This window comes from Erpetoichthys calabaricus, chromosome 7 (assembly GCF_900747795.2).
Source record: "Erpetoichthys calabaricus chromosome 7, fErpCal1.3, whole genome shotgun sequence".
Lineage (NCBI taxonomy): Eukaryota > Metazoa > Chordata > Cladistia > Polypteriformes > Polypteridae > Erpetoichthys > Erpetoichthys calabaricus.
The window spans coordinates 82,093,979-82,112,791 of NC_041400.2; the positions used below are offsets into that span (position 1 = coordinate 82,093,979).

Sequence of the window (18,813 nt, forward strand, 5' to 3'; positions counted from 1 at the left end):
AGAAATAATGTATAACACTGAACATGAATTAACCTTGTTACACATGCTCTGCTAGCACACAAGTTAGCCCACAATTTTTCTTTCAAACAGAATCCTCCTTTTCTGTTCATTGCTTTTCTTAAATATACAGTGTCACATTTTCTCAAATCTAATGTATTTTTATTTTGCCTTATTTATATCTTCTAGTAGTATTTTATTCCATTTTTATCAATTGCATTATTTAATTAACCATTTAGTTAAAGAAGAGCGGTTTGCTCTTTGCATTAAATGTGACAGTTTTCTCCATCAGAGTAGCTGTGTACTGTGACAGTTTAAAATTTCTGGACCTTTTTGGTTTTGGAATAGGGACAGATGTGTGCTATAAAATGTAAAGTACTGTAAGTGCCAGTCCCTCTTTATTATGTCATTTCTCTTTCAAATAGTTAAGACTGTTTATTTTGTGTTATTACATTTTGTCCTTCATACTCATTAAACACTTTTCTGTGTTATTTTGCAGTGTGGAGATTATCCGTCTAGGAAACAGTTTTTACATTGACTGGGACAGAAAGATGTATTACCCACGATGTGATATGCCTGCACAGGCACGTACCACCACACTCAATGAAGAGCTTGGACAGATAAAATATATCTTTTCTGATAAAACTGGTACTCTCACCCAGAACATTATGATGTTTAATAAATGTTCTATCAACGGCAAGTCTTATGGTAAGTGCAGCAGTAGAAAAATAATCATATGAGTCTGATCCAAGCACCTTGATACCTGGTTATAAAAAGAAGGAATGGTGTAATACTGTAACGTGAACAAATTAAACAAAATTCCACTATTTTGGAATTCATTATTTGTATAAAAATGAAAAATTAAGACATTGTTGAGGACTCTATCAGACTTCAGCTTCCCATTCCCATATTTCACAATCTGTGAATTGAATGATGACTGGAAATAAAGCACTGTCCACAGACAAAGTAAAGCACTGTCCACAGTAAATTTACTGCCATACAAATTCACAATTAGACAATTTAATTAAGAAGTTATTCTATTTAGCTAAATATTAATAAGAACAAAAAGTAAATATCCATCATTTTATAAATAAATAAAATTCAAAGAAATAAAACTCTGATAAAACATAAACTTTATACAGTAATCCCTCCTCCATAGCGGGGGTTGCGTTCCAGAGCCACTCGCAAAATAAGAAAATCCGCGAAGTAGAAACCATATGTTTATATGGTTATTTTTATATTGTCATGCTTGGGTCACAGATTTGCGCAGAAACACAGGAGGTTGTAGAGAGACAGGAACGTTATTCAAACACTGCAAACAAACATTTGTCTCTTTTTCAAAAGTTTAAACTGTGCTCCATGACAAGACAGAGATGACAGTTCCGTCTCACAATTAAAAGAATGCAAACATATCTTCCTCTTCAAAGGAGTCAGGAGCAGAGACTGTCATAAAGGCAGAGGAAAATCAATAGGGCTGTTTGGCTTTTAAGTATGCGAAGCACCGCGGCACAAAGCTGTTGAAGGCGGCAGCTCACACCCCCTCCGTCAAGAGCACAGAAAGAGAGAGAGAGACAGAGAAAAACAAGCAAGCAAAAATCAATATGTGCCCTTCGAGCTTTTAAGTATGCGAAGCACGGTGCAGCATGTCGTTTCAGGAAGCAGCTGCACAAAAGATAGCAACGTGAAGATAATCTTTCAGAATTTTTAGACTAGCGTCCGTATCGTCTAGGTGTGCGAACAGCCCCCCTGCTCAATCTCCCTACGTCAGGATCAGAGAAAGTCAGCGCAAGAGAAAGAGAAATGTAAGCTGGGTAGCTTCTCAGCCATCTGCCAATAGCGTCCCTTGTATGAAATCAACTGGGCAAACCAACTGAGGAAGCATGTACCAGAAATTAAAAGATCCATTGTCCGCAGAAACCCGCGAAGCAGCGAAAAATCCGCGATATATATTTAAATATGCTTACATATAAAATCCGCGATGGAGTGAAGCCGCGAAAGGCGAAGCGCGATATAGCGAGGGATTACTGTATTCCACAACATATGTCAATCTATGAAAAATATCACCTAATAAAAACAATAAAATAAAAAAGAATGTTTGCAAGATGTGGCCAGTCTCATGTATAACCTTATATCCACAACTGTGAAGACATTGGCCCTTCATCATATGATACTGTAGCTCTATAAATTACACAGAATACATGTCTCATACCCACCATTACCTGGTTTGTTTTTCTCATAATAAATCTTTCTTAATCTTTGTAAAAATCTTTTTGGGTACTGTAGGTGACTATAGTACTCTATCTAAATGATATTTACAATTTACTTACATACAGTAGCAAACATCAGGAAAATGAATTTTATAAACACACTGTTATAAAACAATGTATATCATGGCATGGCCAAGTTTTTAAAATGCAGTATTCTCGTAAAATAAAGATACTTTTCAATTTTCTTTTAAGTGGCCGCTTCACATTCCACAAAACTCATTTTGATGTTGATTCACTGATGTTGCTGGTCTTGATTGATTTTTTAGTGTACTATTGCATTAATTTCATATGGTCAATTAAAATAGAAAATCACTGGTGTCTAAAATATGTCTGAAAACTTAAATGTTATCTGTTTTTAATTTTTCTGCTTACTCATACACTTACGATTATTTATTTTAAATTGCTTATTCCTATGTGCTCATACTAAATTACTGACAGCTAAAGAAAATTGTTGTGTAAAGTTATGTGGATGTCTCTTGAGATTTCCAACTATACATCCAACTGCTTGAATGCATGTGAACTGCACTCTTTCTGAAATTATCATTCATCCTTCATACCACATTTGCTTAGTTATCTAACTGTAATTTTCTTTTCTGTCATCTCCCTTTCAACAACATTTGTAGTGAAGCATAATTAAGGCAAACAAAAAGTACCTGCATTTATATTACTGATGGAGGAAACAAAAAGTACAATCTCACATCCTGTTCATTGCATAATCAGTCTAAAATTGCTAAAAAAAGGCTTTTTTTCAAATAATTTGTGGCTAAATGTTATTAAAAGGAAAATTATTACATTGTTCCTAAAACTTACAAAATACGTATATATCTTAGATAAGGTAGCAGTATTAGAACTTTCCCGTAATTCTTGAGGACAATGAAAATAAGAAGAATGTATTTCATGTATTTTATAGAGAATAATTTGACTAGGTTATTCTTTTAGTAATAGTTTTCCATAAATCCAGCAATAAAAGTGCTTCTAGAAAATACTGTTAATTTCCAGTGGTACAGGATCATAAACTCAAAAAATACACTTCATAAGAATTACATTTACCTAATATACAAAATCTGTTTTTTCTTAGAATTTTTTAAATCCAGGGTACTCAAAATGTGGCCCCCTAAAGCATTTTCAGTGGGTCCCAGGTAGTAAGAAATTTATTTAAGTTTATTAATCATTTTCAGAATTGAAATCTCTGCTCAAAACAAGCACATTCAGTTTCCTCTCAAAAGGGGGGGCCCCGCATTAGTGTTTTGCATGTCCTTTCAGTTCAAGTGATGTTACTTTCTGTATTACAACATGTTTAGAGAGCTACTGGTGAAAATGACAAGGAAATTGTGAAATGCAAAATTGTGAAATGCAAAATTTCAAACAAGCATAGGATATTCAACAAAGTATGGAAGGAAAGAAGAATTCACATTCACTAAAGTAAACAATAAACCTCTATGTCTGCTTTGTTAGACAAGAATAGCGATACCACAACGATACCACAACGCACAAATATCCAGCCTCACCATGAAATCCGTCACACTGACTTTAGAAACTTATGTACCCTCAGAGCAATTTAAGAAAGGATAAAATCCGCTTACTTCTAGATAGACTACATTACCAGCAAAATCGACTGTGTTGCCAAATAATAGGGAGTGATTCAGTCAAAGAAACATCATATAAAATACCGTGAAATGTTGTATAGAGCCACAAGCCTTTTACAGAAGGTGAGCTTATCAAGAAGAGTTTTTTGGAGTGTAGTGAATCTCTTTTTAATGATTTTAAAAACACAGATGATATCACTGGTCAGATATCAAATTTGCAACTAGAAATTCTACACTAGCCAGAAGAGTTGAAACAATTTCCAATTATCTTTTTGAAAAACTTGTAATAAATCTAAGTAACGCAGAGCATTTTAGTCTGGCAATTGATGGGTCAACTGATATATCAGGCAGGGCACAGGAGTGGGTGTGCTTCTTAAGGAAATGCTCACATTCCTCCCACTTAAAGGCCAAAAAAGAAGAAAGGAAATTTGTTTAGCTCTGTTTGAGTTCTTGAAGGGACCAGGAAGTAAAACTGACCTGAGTAAACTGATGTCAGTTTCCACTGACGGTTCTTCATCAGTACTTGGGAAGGAAAAGGGTCTTACAGTGTTACTGAAAAAAGAAGCAGGGAAACCCATGATTTGCATATCATTGCATTCTCCATCAAGAACAGTTATCTTGCAAACTGGGAAAAAGAAATCTGAATGTGACAATTGAAAAAGTAGTTAGAATTGTAAATTATTTCTCAGCACAATCACTAAAGCACCTTTAGTGGAAGAATATATATCACGACATCATGCTACATGCCGAAGTTCGATGGTAAAACTGACAGAGCGTTTTATTAAAGTTTATTGATTTGCTCCCAATAACAGTTTATTCAGCACAAGGGAGCACAATGATCTGGGGTATGTCGATGATGAAAAATTCATACTGGATGTTGCTTTTCTCACCAGCATCACAGGGCATTTAAACACACTAAATCTGATGTTACAAGGAAACAAGACAATTCTCCCTGTTCCTGTTAAAATTGTTTTATATTTTCAGGAAAAGCTACTTCTCTGTCAAGAACATCTTCAAGAAGGTTTCCACTCAGCAGAGTTCATAGATTATTTTGATGATCTTTTAAGAGAATTTAACGGTTGTTTTAATTACCTAAAGCCACTAATGCCAATGATTTGTGCAGTTGAAGATCCCCTTTAGTACTGAGTAAAATCTGCTTCAGATCTCACGGAGATGTTTGATGTTTCAAAAGTCAGATCTGAAAATGAGCTTATCGATTTGCCGAATAACTGCATTTTACAACATAAATATAAAGAGGAATTAGTTTTAAACTTCTGGATATGTTATGTATCAGGTGGAGATTATGGCGCTGTCCTAACTTGCTCAAAAAAAAGTTTGACCAGTTTTTCAACCACGCATGCGAAAGTGCATTTTCAGCAATGGTGATTACCAAGTGCAAACAGCGCAATCCCCTGACTCACAAGCACCTCACTGAATGCCTGCTTGCTGCAACAACTGGATATCAACCTGACATAAAGAAACTAGTCAGCAAAATGCAAACCCAGTCTTCACATTAGGCAAGCTTGCAGTATGCATTTTGTATATTGTATTATATTAAATATACTTTAATGTACATATGAGTTATTGTTGAAAGTAACTGTAGAGCACATTTTTCACTGAAGAACCACATGCTGTGTATATAATTAATCGGAACTGAATTTTCATCAAGTAAAATATTTTTATTTGACATATTGTTTTTGTATTTTCAGCTGTTTCAATAAATTGTTTAAGGTAAACAAGAGGGAATGGTTATAAGCATCCTGACTGTATTAGTTTGTATTTATGGTAGGGCATGGCAGTATTCAAATGTAACTTAGATATTTTTTTTATATGAAGGCATTTAAAGTAGGAAAAGTAGATTGGATAATAAAATGTTAATAGTTCTAAATTACAGTAAAGTTTCAAATAGCTTTCATAATTATTTTAAGATGCATTTTTACTTTACTTCCATTTTCTGCTATATGTTACAAAATTAAAATTATTACAAGAGAAATCTTATGTTCGTTAAAAAACTGCTAATTGTTACATTTATTATTATTATTTTGAATTTCTTTTGAATTACATTATATATATTGTAAGAGATTAGGCAGACCACAATAAGAGGTGCAAGTTCTCTATTAAACTGACTGAAGATGTTGGATCTTCTGGTCTTAGGTCCTTCCAGCAAGAAGAGATGGGTCCATGTGGGCAGATACTGGAACTGATTTCTGTGGTGATATAGCCATCAATCTTCTGGTCTGCAGAGGGAGAAAGAGAAAAGGCATTAACACACACACCAACCCCTGGAACAGCAGGGAATTACAGTCACCAGAGCCCTTAAGCTGTTCCCTATGCACACGTGTGACTCTCTCTCTCTTTTTACAGTCATCCTTGACTGTACTTAATGTAACATAATATACAGTAGGCCATTAATATCTGCTGCTGAATCCAGAAAACATGGTTAACTCAAGGGTGATAAAAATATTTTTTAGTGTTTCAGTGGTCTGCTGTGACTTTGGCTTAATTTTATAGGTATCCTTTTCAATTTTGTGGCAAAATACAGTGGATATTTATGAGCCATGTTAAGGTTTAATAAAACCAGACTGAAACTGCCTAACCTGTATTTGCAATTGCAATTACACCATCATGTAAACCATATATAGCATATCTATAGTATATCCCACTAATATAAGACCGGCACAATAGTTCAAGTCCAAGTCTACTGTCATGTGTATAGAACAAACAGGAAGCCTTACTTGCATGTCTAAACACAAGCAACAGTCCTCTCTGGAACCATGTTCATATATACTGCTCATCCATGAGGTACTGTATCTCAGTTAAAATCCCCAACAATAAAGCATTGCTTCTGGGGGTTACACACCAGAACTGACTGTTAAGTCAAAAGTGTTTTTGCAGCTTAGCTGATATTTGCATATTTAGCAGTTAAAATTAACTTGCTGAATTTTTCTAGGTAAATAATATGAAATAAACTTCACAGGGAACTCAATATCTTTAGTACAGGGCATTTCTTTTAGTTATACAAGATGGAATACAAAATTTGTACACACGGGCATGTACATTCCTTATCAATTCTGATACTCTGCTCCTGTCCATTTTCATTTGTGTTTAGTATAAGCAAATTGATTCATATTCTTATGTTTCTGTAGAACAGGTGACAGTTGAATTCTGCTAGTCCAAGAAATAATTTGTCCTTGATCTGATTTATTACACATGCTGTATGAGTAATTCTGAATCATGGTAGGAAGAGATGCCTAGAAACAATTTTGCTTTAGTCAGAGTCTTGTCCGGTGATGGCATTACATTTCTGAACCTTCACCTGTAGCAGGAAACTTGAGTTAGTAGTACTAGCATAGAGTCTGTCGCTTAGCAAATAAATCCTGTGAATATGTCATTGGCAAAATAACACAGTCAGCTCTTTTGGGTTAAGCACTATTTAGCGGAGTTGCTTAAACTGTAAAGAAAGTGTAAAGAAAATGAGCAGCTGCATTTCACATGATACAAATCAAACACTACATTACAGGCCAGAAATCAGACCTGTACACTCACCTAATAAAACTATTTTAAATAAAGTAGCTGTACTCCAAGAATAGCAAGAATAGTCTTTTGCTACCAACATTGTTATCATCCTTTTCTTTTTATATGCCCACTTTTATGAAATTGAGCTAATAATAATTAATTATTAATAGTAGCTATATTATGAAGGCCTAACATTTATTTGCTTCTTTTGCAGGTGATGTGTTTGATTTCACAGGAAACCGCTTGGAAATCACAGACGTAAGTTTTGAATTGCAGTACCAGTAATTGGTCAGTTCAGCCAAGGTTAATTATGAAGAAGAAGATTCAATCCATAAACACTGATTACTGAATAGGAAAAGTGTGCTAAATTCCATGCAATAGTCCAGGTTATTGTCATTAGCTAGAATGTCAGGTCAATCACCTTATTCTAGTCTTTCTGGTCAATAAAAGAATACTCCAACCAAAAAATATTTTTTGTTAAAATACTATTAAATAAGTAATTTTCAGAAAACACTCAGTATGATTGAGGTTTTGAACTGAAGGCCCACCCCTTGCCCTGTTCGTTGGTCAAGTACCCTATAAACCTATAAAGGTTCCTGCTCAGTAATAACTAATTCATTGGCTACAATGGTGCTTCATGTGATATCAGCATTGCAGAGGGTGGTCTAAAATGGGTGTACAATAGGTTATTATAAGTTAAAGAAAAGAAAGTGAAAACATTATTGGGTGAAAAATATGCCTTATAAATCCAAAGAAAATAGCACAATTCAGACAACAGTACTTTAAATGTGAGCAATGGTCAAAAGACAAAAAATATAATCCAAATATAAAAATCAGTAAAAAAGATCAAAATAAAGATGCAGTGCCAAAGCTGCTCTTTTCTCTTTAGTTTCATCTTGAATACTGCTAGGGCCTGTAGACCATCTTCCTAAATAGGTGGCCCTGCATCATTAGATTTCATAAACAGTAATCTGGGCAAATCACAAAAAAACACTGAAAAAATAGCAAAATTAATAAACAATACAAAGAAAATCATAATATTAAATAATGATAAAACAAAAAACAGAATGTATAAAAAAATGAAAGGATATTTAAATAACAACAAAAAACAAAAAGATTAAATAAACTAGGGAGAAATATGACCCAGGCTGGCAACTCTGGTTGTATCATTAACAATTACACCTTGTTCTTCATTTAGTTCGTCTTAATCTTTTCCCACTTCTATGTAGAGTCAATGTGCTTGGTCAACCATCTCCAAACCGCTCAATTCTTAATCTTCTCCCCACTCAGTACCATTTCGTTTAAATTTTTGTTTATGTTTTTTACTTTATTCATCTACCTCCCCTTTGGCCTCCCTCTTTTTCTCTTCCCCTGTACTTCCATTTCCATCACCATAAAAGTTACATCAAGGAACATAAATGTAATTAACCAATGCATGGGGAGTTCTGTATTTAGCGATTGGTATAATCTGCTCTTGAATTTTAACTTGTAGTTTTTACTACTGTACTGTATTCTAGAGGGTGACAGCGATAGATTGGCAATCTAGCTCTGTGAAGAGGACTACTTGTATTCTATTGTGTGTATTCTACTTATGCCATTTTTTTGACACCCATTGCACTCACAACCTACCTGAAAGGGAGTATCTCTCTAAATTGCCTTTCCCAAGTATACTTCCATATTTTTTACAACAAAGGTAGTTTTTGAATTTTTTTGTTGACTTCTTAGGGAGCCAAGGCTGAGAAGCCGTCAAAAACAAGGCCTATTAAAGCCCATTGTGGGACACTCTGTGTGATTTTAGGCTATGCAAGAAATAAATAGTTGTTGTTGAGACAGGCAGCTCATCAATTGAAAAGATCAATCTTATTGGAGCATGCTTCACTGTCACTTATAAAAGAATTTTCCAGATAATGGACATTTTGATATTGTTTGCGATTGTAAATTTGCAAGCCCACTGAAGCCAGCTAAATCACGAATGTTGTTATTTTCATTTTCTACAAGAGTAAAACTTTTTCTTAAGCATCACAGCAAATTGTAGCTGAAACAGCTGTCTTTGGGCTTGTGAACATACATATTAAATATTAACAGTATCGTTACCATGCTCAGTTGAATTGTTGTCTGGAAGGGTGTTACAGCATACACTCCACATTGCAAGACTTGACAATACTGTTAAAAAGCCCTGCTTTTAAGTAATGACTTCTGTTAGATTTTAAAAAATTGGAATTTAAGTTATTCTGCTTTTTTCTTCTTTATTTATCTTCATTGTTGCTCACTGCTGTAATCTAATTTGTTGCATGTTTGTTCCACTATCTGTCTAATAATTTGCACCCTGTTGTTTGCAGTACACAGACCGGGTGGACTTCTCTTTCAACCCATTAGCTGATCCCAAGTTTGTATTTCATGACCATAGCCTGGTAGAAGCAGTAAAGCTGGGAGATCCAGAAGTTGAGACTTTTTTCCGCCTGTTGTCCCTTTGCCACACTGTCATGCCTGAGGAAAAACAGGAAGGTGAATGAAAGATGCAAATTATGATATATACTGTGTATTCTTGGGGTAGAGACTGGGATATGTTCTTAGCAGAACTGTATTTTACATGGATTTTTTGTGGTACTGGATGATAAACTATTTGGAAAGGGGAGTCTATACCAGGGAATGCCCTGAGCATTTTCAGAAGCTTTAATTTGAAAGTGTTTTTTCATTAATTTCTGCTTAGGTTTATTGCTATACCAGGCTCAGTCACCAGATGAGGGTGCTCTTGTCACTGCTGCAAGGAACTTCGGTTTTGTGTTTGTCTCAAGGACGTCTGAAACCATTACAGTAGTTGAGATGGGTGAAACAAAATCTTATGAACTTCAAGCAATCCTGGACTTCAACAATGTGCGCAAACGGATGTCCGTCATTGGTGAGAAGCAAGGAATTAATCTATATAAATTCAGTTAAATACAGAAAAAATAATTTAGTTATCTGATAACTTTTGTATTTTGTATTAAACACTCTGTGTGAAATAGTGCGTAATCCAGATGGGAAATTGTCCCTGTACTGCAAAGGAGCAGACACCATCATCTACGAGAGGCTACACCCAGACTGCAAAAAACTGATGGATGTAACAACTGAGCACCTAAATGTGAGTTGTGAAACAAACGGGATAGTACACCTTAAAATGTACATCTCCAGGAATGTTTGGTTGGACTAAACTATTTGTGTGTAGGAATGCATTCCTACCTTGTGAGCAAGAAAACTTGCATTCAATTAATTGGCTAGTTCAGTATCCAAAAAGTAAAAAAAAATATTGTGGGCTAGGACAACATTTGGACCTTTTCCAAACAGAACAGTACAAACAGACAAAAAAAAAATCAGTACCACTGACCTCAAGTCACAATGCTTCCATTTCTTTCAGTTCCATATGCTCGTTTTCTTAATTTAATCTAATTTCCCTTAATTACTTCTTTCACCTGATCATCTTTATTATCATGCCATTTTCATGTTTCAGACTAGAATTGTCTTTATGTAATATCCATCTTCATATACTGCCTTTTATAATGTATGTATAACTATATGATCTTTAGATAGATAGATAGATACATACTTTAATCTGAACTTGCATTTTTTCTCCATGTGTGCTTTTCATGCGTCTTTGTAGATTACTTCTTTTGCTCTTTTGCAAAGAGGGAGAACTTATTGTGGCAGTGCTGCATGCAAGGCAGGAACAGCTCCTGAATGGAGTGCCAGTCCATCACTAGGACCTTTAGGCACACATTCACAATGAGACAATTTCGAACTGCCAGTTAAGAACATGTATGTATCTCTGGAATTGTGGGTAGAAAACCCATGCAAGCAAGCACGAAACTGTGAAGTGAAAAATGACCAGGATCTGTAAGGCAACAGTGCTAAGCATGGCACCACCATGTTGCCCAACTATATTTTTTTAGGGTGTAATGTACTGACATTAGGTATAGTAAAGGTTAGACAGACATAATACATAGACTATAATATAAATATATTGGGCCCACAGTGAGCAAAATTCTTTACAGGCTACAATGGAGCAAAACAAAATATTCACATTTAAATGCATATGTTACGGGCCCCACTAGTGGGCCACAGCAACAGAAATGACGAAAGTAGCAAATCCCGAAGTGTACGCCAACTTCGCCTCCACCAGAGGATGAGCTACGTCAACAAGGTCTGGAACTGAACTCAATGGTGGCGTAATCCAGGTCTTTGGCCCTGTGAAATAGGTAAAGTGGAGCAGCAATGAGAGCACACCGCTTTCAGTTTGTTGTCCGAGTAGCGTCTCTTTATTCACATTCAATAAAGTCATTATAACCCTGCATATATATATTTGACTATTTTACATTCACATTCTCAGGTGTGTTCCCAATACCTCTTCATTCCACCAAGAGTCTCAATAAACAAGATCACATACACATGTACTTACAGTAAACAATCCCTAGCCAATAGGGTAATAGAGAAAAAGATTACAGAAATACTGTATTTAAATCAAGCTATGTGCTGTATTAAATTATATGCAGAGGCACAACTAATCTCTTCATTATATAACCCTTTTTTTTTAAATAACATTTCTAAAGGTGTGAAACATCAGCATTAAGCATTAATCAAAAATCTTCAATGCTAGCTACTCTTATCGTATTTCAAACACTTTCATAACTACCCGTTTCATATTTATACATGTATAACAACATAATAACCATTCATCACAACATTTCAGCCATTCTATAACTTCTTTACACCTAATACAGTTTACAAAATATACATTTAACAAGAGTATTAAGTGTTTAGGAGCTGAGCAACTATTTAAAAAGCCACACTCTTGTCTGGTTAATGATCCACATTACCGCCGTCTATCTACAGTGCAGCGGCGCGGTCGCAAACAAGCAGCTTGCGAGTTTTAAGTTCGCGCCTCTGTAGCAATACATATCAGCATACTACTGTCATGTTCTGAGTATACTTGACTCTCGGTTAAAATGTAAAATACTCCAATTTATTGTACAGTAACCTGTGAAATAGGTAAAGTGGAGCAGCAATGAAAGCACACCACTTTCAGTTTGTTGTCCAAGTCATAGACATATAATAACTAGACGCCTCACGACCAGCAGAATCGTACGTCAACGTCGCCGCCATATTGCGAGTGGCACTGCTGTGGAGTGAAGTTATGGATAAGATGCCTCACACATGTTCTGCTTGGGATTTTACAAATAGCTGTACACTCCAAACCAGATCCCAGGGTATTACATTTCATAGGTAAGGCTGAACAATTGTTTTGGTTATATTTGGCCATTAGAAAATCCCGTTTTATAATCTTTACTTTAGCTACGCCAGGCTAAGCTAGCAAAGCTGTGCATTTATGTGCTCAAGTGAGCCTTCAAACAACGTTTTGGCTAAACTAATTTAGTCACTAACTATGTAGATTGTTGTTAGCTGTTAACATTTCTCAAACTTGATGATGTTTTTTCTCAAGGAGCACATTGAGGAAACACAGTTTGAAATTGACAACCATCATTTTATGCTCATGTCTTTAGTTGTGTCTGTCTTCCACAAACTAAGGCTGCACTATATTGCCAGACTGAATACTCTCAAATTACTGGATCTGAGAGAGCGAGAGGAGTGTAAGTCTGGAGGAGATCAGTGAGGAAGGGGGGAGCTTTAAATGTTAAGAGCAGTATTTTGTATTGTATTGTATTCTGTAGTTAACAGGGAGCCAGTGAAGTTGAGAGAGAATAGGTGTAATATGTTCAGTGTATTTAGAACAGCAGGTTATTATCCTGGCAGCAGAATTTTGAAGAAGTTGTAAGCGATAGATACGTTTTTGTGGGATGCCAGATAGAATAGCATTACAGTAATCTATACGTGAGGTAACTCGGCATTAACCAATACTTCAGTACTGTGTTAAGTAAGAACAGGACGAAGTCTAGAAATGTTTCGGAGATGGAAGAAGGCAGTCCAAGAAATGTTACTTATATGGGAGGAATTATTTAATAATAATTATAATTATATTGCCATTATCCATATTACTAACCGAGAATGCTAAACCGGATGGACGCAGGGACATCCGGCCATGGGCCGTAGCCGCAAAAAGACGTACTGCGCAGGCGCCCCAAGAAATGAGGGGCTGCGAGAGGCGGATGAGGGGCCGCGAGAGGTGGACAAGACCACAGAAAAAAGGAGTGAGCACAGAAAAAAGGAGTCAAAGAAATGAGGCGCCACGAGCACAGAAAAAGGTAGTCAAACGCAGGCGCTGCACGAAACCCATTGCACACGAAACTAGCACACAAAAAAAAAAAGAAGACGCTCGCGCACAACAGCAAGGCACACCCCCCCCCTACAGGCACCGGACGGGACACACACCAAGAGGGGGATTTAACAAGCCCCTGGAACACAAAAAGAAAGAAGATGCTCGCGCAACAACAATCCTCACCCCCCCCCCCCCCCCCCCACATCAATAAGAAGTGACACCCAAAGCCACATATCTAAAGGAAACGTCCATATTAAACATATGTCATCTCAACACCTTCACACTAGGCAGCATAGGTGGATCTCCTTACAATAAAGCACTATTAACCGTTCAACTGCAGAAAAGGCTCCATATTAACAGTGAGTGCGATCCTCCTTATTACTTATCCATATTTCGCACGCTGAGGAACAAACAAGTCATGAATACACGGTCACGGGTACAAAACGATTCGGATCGGATAACGGGACCAAACACACGAACACGAATGAAACAACAAAATACACGGCGGCGCATACAACGCGATTCGGAAACTCTGGGAGAAAAAATGTCTCGGATCAAAAAACGCAAAGCTCAAGTAACCCCGTTACAGAGACGTGCCCAAATGAACAGACACAATGAACGTAGACGCATACAGCGCGCGTCTCAAAGTACTGCATCGAAACAAGCACGATTTCAAAAGAAAGAGCTCGCGTCTCAGACATACAAAAAAGGGAGCGAAGAGACAGAATAAATGAACGCAGACGTGTACAACGCGCATATGACCTGCCAGAAAACAAGCAAGCAAGACTCCAAAAGCAGAAAGCTCAACTGACCGACATACAAAAACGGACAAGGCTCGATACAAACAATGCACGACGTAGACTGAAACGGACTTTTCGCAAAGCGGAGGCGAATCAATTAAAACTCCAAAATAGCGCGTCACAATTAATGGACATGCAACAACGCGGCACTCAAACGTCACAAGCAAAACATGCCCGTCGCGGACATCAGCGCCAGACACATGCTAAACGCTTACGCCAGTAGGCTGACAACGCCTTCAATAATGAGTCCACTATTGAGGAAAATTCATTGGGATTAATAAATGTCATTTGCAATCATTGTCATTCACTTAACTTCCCAGAAGAAACAACTGGCAATACAAATAATGAATTTACACGTTGTTGTCAAAAGGGGCAGATTAGACTGCCTCCTTTATATTCATATCCTGAATATATACAGAAGCTTCTAACTAACGATGTGCCTGAAAGTAAAAACTTTATGAACTGCATTAGATCCTACAATAGTTCATTTGCTTTTGCATCTACCGGAGTACATATCAGGCCACCAAAAGGCAATGGCCCATACTGCTTTCGCATATGTGGTTAACACAACGCACCATATTATGTCCAAAAAATATTAATGTTACTCACATTAATAACCAGGTCATTTCATTACTTCCTGGAGAGACACGGCTCTTTCTAAGCTCTGACAAAGTTGACTCTGATGACGACAATGAACATCTGAATTTCCCCTTAGAATATTTGAACACTATTAACCCGGACGGATGACCACAACACAACCTTACCCTTAAAAACGGAACAATAATCATGCTATTAAGAATCCTTAACACTAAACAGGGTTTATGCAATGGCACACGGTTAGTCGTCAACACCATGACACACAATGTTATTCAAGCAACAGTTCTTACAGAATCACATGCTAACAATACTGTTCTCATTCCTAGAGTTGACCTTACGAGTTCTGACCTACAATTACCTTTTACATTGAACCGCCGACAGTTCCCCATTAAACCTGTATTTGCCATGACCATCAACAAATCACAAGGACAAACCATGGACAAGGTTGGCATCTACCTCTCTGAACCCGTTTTTGAACATGGACAACTTTATGTTGCCTTCTCACGTGTTCGACGTTCATCTGACGTTAAAGTTAAAGTTATAAATGATCCATGCCAAGGAAGACTCATTCAAAGACAAGACACCATCTTTACTACTAATGTTGTATACAAAGAAATATTCCAATAAAACATTACTCTATGCCAAACACTCTATTTTTTATTTATATAGGCATCATCCAAACCTGCACACTATTCTATATCTAATTCATACATCTCACTCTTTGTCATGCCCCAACGCCAGGGGTTGGCGAGCGAAGCGAGCAGGGGGCGGAGCCCCCTAGTTAGTGTATAAATGGATATAAATAATTGCATTTAAGCTATTCGCCAAAATCTGTTATATGTAAACGATACTGTTTTAAACGTTATTGTTTTGTCATCAGAAAGCCCGGTTTCCACGTCTACCTGTATTAGTTTAAATGGCACTTTTGCCACTCGCAATAAGGCTGACATATCGTGTCTACTGGGAAACACAGTGAATGCGGCGTCTATCTATAGTATATATGTCTATGGTCCAAGTTGCGTCTGAGGGGCAGGCCGAAGTTCGTCCCTTTACTGCAACCCTGACGGAACCACTGCAGTATGAAACATGTTCCTACCAATTACTGCTCATGCCACAGTCTGTTTTCATGGTCCAATCAACAACAGGGACCCTTTGTTTACCAAATAGTATTCACTTTTGGCGATTTATTACATTAATAAGAAAAACTATTGTGGCCACTCTTTTTTTTTTTTTTGAGTGTGCCACACATACAGTAATTCATACATGCCTTAGGATGTACCTCTTTGGCACAAACTGTAGAGTGAACATAACTTGAGATAACTCAAGAATGTAAATTAAAACACACACTAGTGTGCAAGTTCGTTTTGAAGGATTTTGCTGACTTAAAAATTTACATACTATTATATCATTTTGTGAGCAAGTCACTTGGCCTGCCTGTGCTGGAAAACCAAAAGAAATGTAACCAATTGTATCATAAATGTTGTAAGCTGCCTTGGATGAAGGTGCCAGCCAAATAAATAAGTAAATGTAAATGTAAGGTAAAAATTATTTTGATTTGGAATACAGTAATCCCTCCTCCATCGCGGGGGTTGCGTTCCAGAGCCACCTGCGAAATAAGAAAATCAGCGAAGTAGAAACCCATATGTTTATATGGTTATTTTTATATTGTCATGCTTGGGTCACAGATTTGCGCAGAAACACAGGAGGTTGTAGAGAGACAGGAAACGTTATTCAAACACTGCAAACAAACATTTGTCTCTTTTTCAAAAGTTTAAACCTGTGCTCCATGACAAGACAGAGATGACAGTTCCGTCTCACAATTAAAAGAATGCAAACATATCTTCCTCTTCAAAGGAGTGCCCGTCAGGAGCAGATGTCAGAGAGATAGAGAAGAGCAAACAAATCAATAGGGCTGTTTGGCTTTTAAGTATGCGAAGCACCGCGGCACAAAGCTGTTGAAGGCGGCAGCTCACACCCCCTCCGTCAGGAGCAGAGAGAGAGAGAGAGAGATAGAGATAGAGAGACAGAGAAAAACAAGCAGTCAAAAATCAATACGTGCCCCTTCGAGCTTTTAAGTATGCGAAGCACCGTGCAGCATGTCGTTTCAGGAAGCAGCTGCACAAAAGATAGCAACGTGAAGATAATCTTTCAGCATTTTTAGACGAGCGTCCGTATAGTCTAGGTGTGCGAACAGCCCCCCTGCTCAATCCCCCTATGTCAGGATCAGAGAAAGTCAGCGCAAGAGAGAGAGAAAAGTATGCTGGGTAGCTTCTCAGCCATCTGCTAATAGCGTCCCTTGTATGAAATCAACTGGGCAAAACCAACTGAGGAAGCATGTACCAGAAAATTAAAAGACCCATTGTCCACAGAAATCCGCGAACCAGCAAAAAATCCGCGATATATATTTAAATATGCTTACATATAAAATCCGCGATGGAGTGAAGCCGCGAAAGGCGAAGCGCGATATAGCGAGGGATCACTGTATATTCTTGGTTGATGCAAAGTTGGACAATGAGTTAGTACTACTACTTGAGGGATCCAGCATTCTGTGTTAGAATGTTGCACCCATTTTTTGTTTATATACAGTATACATATTATGCCATTGGTTTCTGTAATGTATTTAGCTTTGTCTGCCATATGCCCAAGATATACTTGTTAGCTTAATTGCTGACTGTAAGTTGTCTGTATGTGTGAGTGGTCCCTGTAATGCACAATCTTGTAATTTATTAAATGAGTTTGATAATATTATTTTATGTTATGCAATATTCTTATTAACAATCTTTTGGTGAAAAAAGGTTTGTACTGCATGCTGTATATCATTCATAACTTTTTCAGAGATTAAATATTGATACTGAAACAGATAATGGCATGAATTTTTGCATGTGTGAATAATTATTTCTGTTTAAACAAATACTCCATGTAAATGACTTTAAGAGTCACTGCCTGTTGTTTTGTCTTTATATCCAGAGAGAAATGGTATATTTTGAGTTATAACAGTTTACTAATGCATTCAGTTATTTAACTACTTGTAATGGACTTGAGCATGGTATATACTGTATTGCTGTTTTAATATATTAGCGGCATTAAGGGACTGTAATTGTCTAAGGCATATTTATTTGGCACATGTGACTGTAAGCTCTATATTTGTGAACTTTTAATCAGAAGCCACACTTATTTACTAGTAAATACATCCAGCAGCAAGCCTCTATTTCCAAATAATTTGTAATCTTACATCCAGTCTGTAGTTTTTCCAGCTCCCTGTTTGTGTGTTCCTTGTAAAACAAAGCAGTTAGCGTAATACATGCCTGTCTCTGGCATGTAGTCAAATCCACTGTAATTGCTCCTAAATTAGACTATATACAGTATCTTAAGGTGATTTCCTTGTCATTTTTGTTGTTGGCACTTGTAAACTGCTATTTCTTAAATGTTAGTAATTTAGTCTAGTCAATTTGTCAATACAGGTGGCAAAGTAGTAGCACTGCTACCTCATAAGGATACCAAGGTTCATGTCTCAGGTCCTCCCTGTGTGGAGTTTGGATGTTCTCTCCTCCTACTGTTAAAGGACATGCAGGTTAGGTGAATTGGTGATGCTAAATTGGTCCTAGTATGTGATTGGTGTATGTGTGTGTGTGTTTGCCCTGTAATGGACTGGCACTCTGTACAGGGATTGCTCCTGCCTTGCACCCTATGTTAGCTGGGATAGGTTCTAGCACACCCCTTTGACCCTTTTAAAGACTAAATGTGTTAGAAAATAATCGACTGACTGAATTTGTCAATACATAACATATTCATTTCTAAAAGAA

At 37.0% G+C, this 18,813-nt stretch overlaps 1 protein-coding gene across 1 annotated transcript in view; it reads left to right on the plus strand.

The window, feature by feature from the left end:
* Positions 1-18,813, plus strand: part of LOC114654210 (phospholipid-transporting ATPase ID-like) — a 197,297-nt gene that overhangs the window by 96,734 nt on the left and 81,750 nt on the right. The window contains 5 exon segments of the mRNA XM_051930080.1: positions 497-705; positions 7,581-7,624; positions 9,706-9,871; positions 10,077-10,265; positions 10,372-10,487. Coding sequence (XP_051786040.1) covers positions 497-705; positions 7,581-7,624; positions 9,706-9,871; positions 10,077-10,265; positions 10,372-10,487 — 724 coding nt within the window.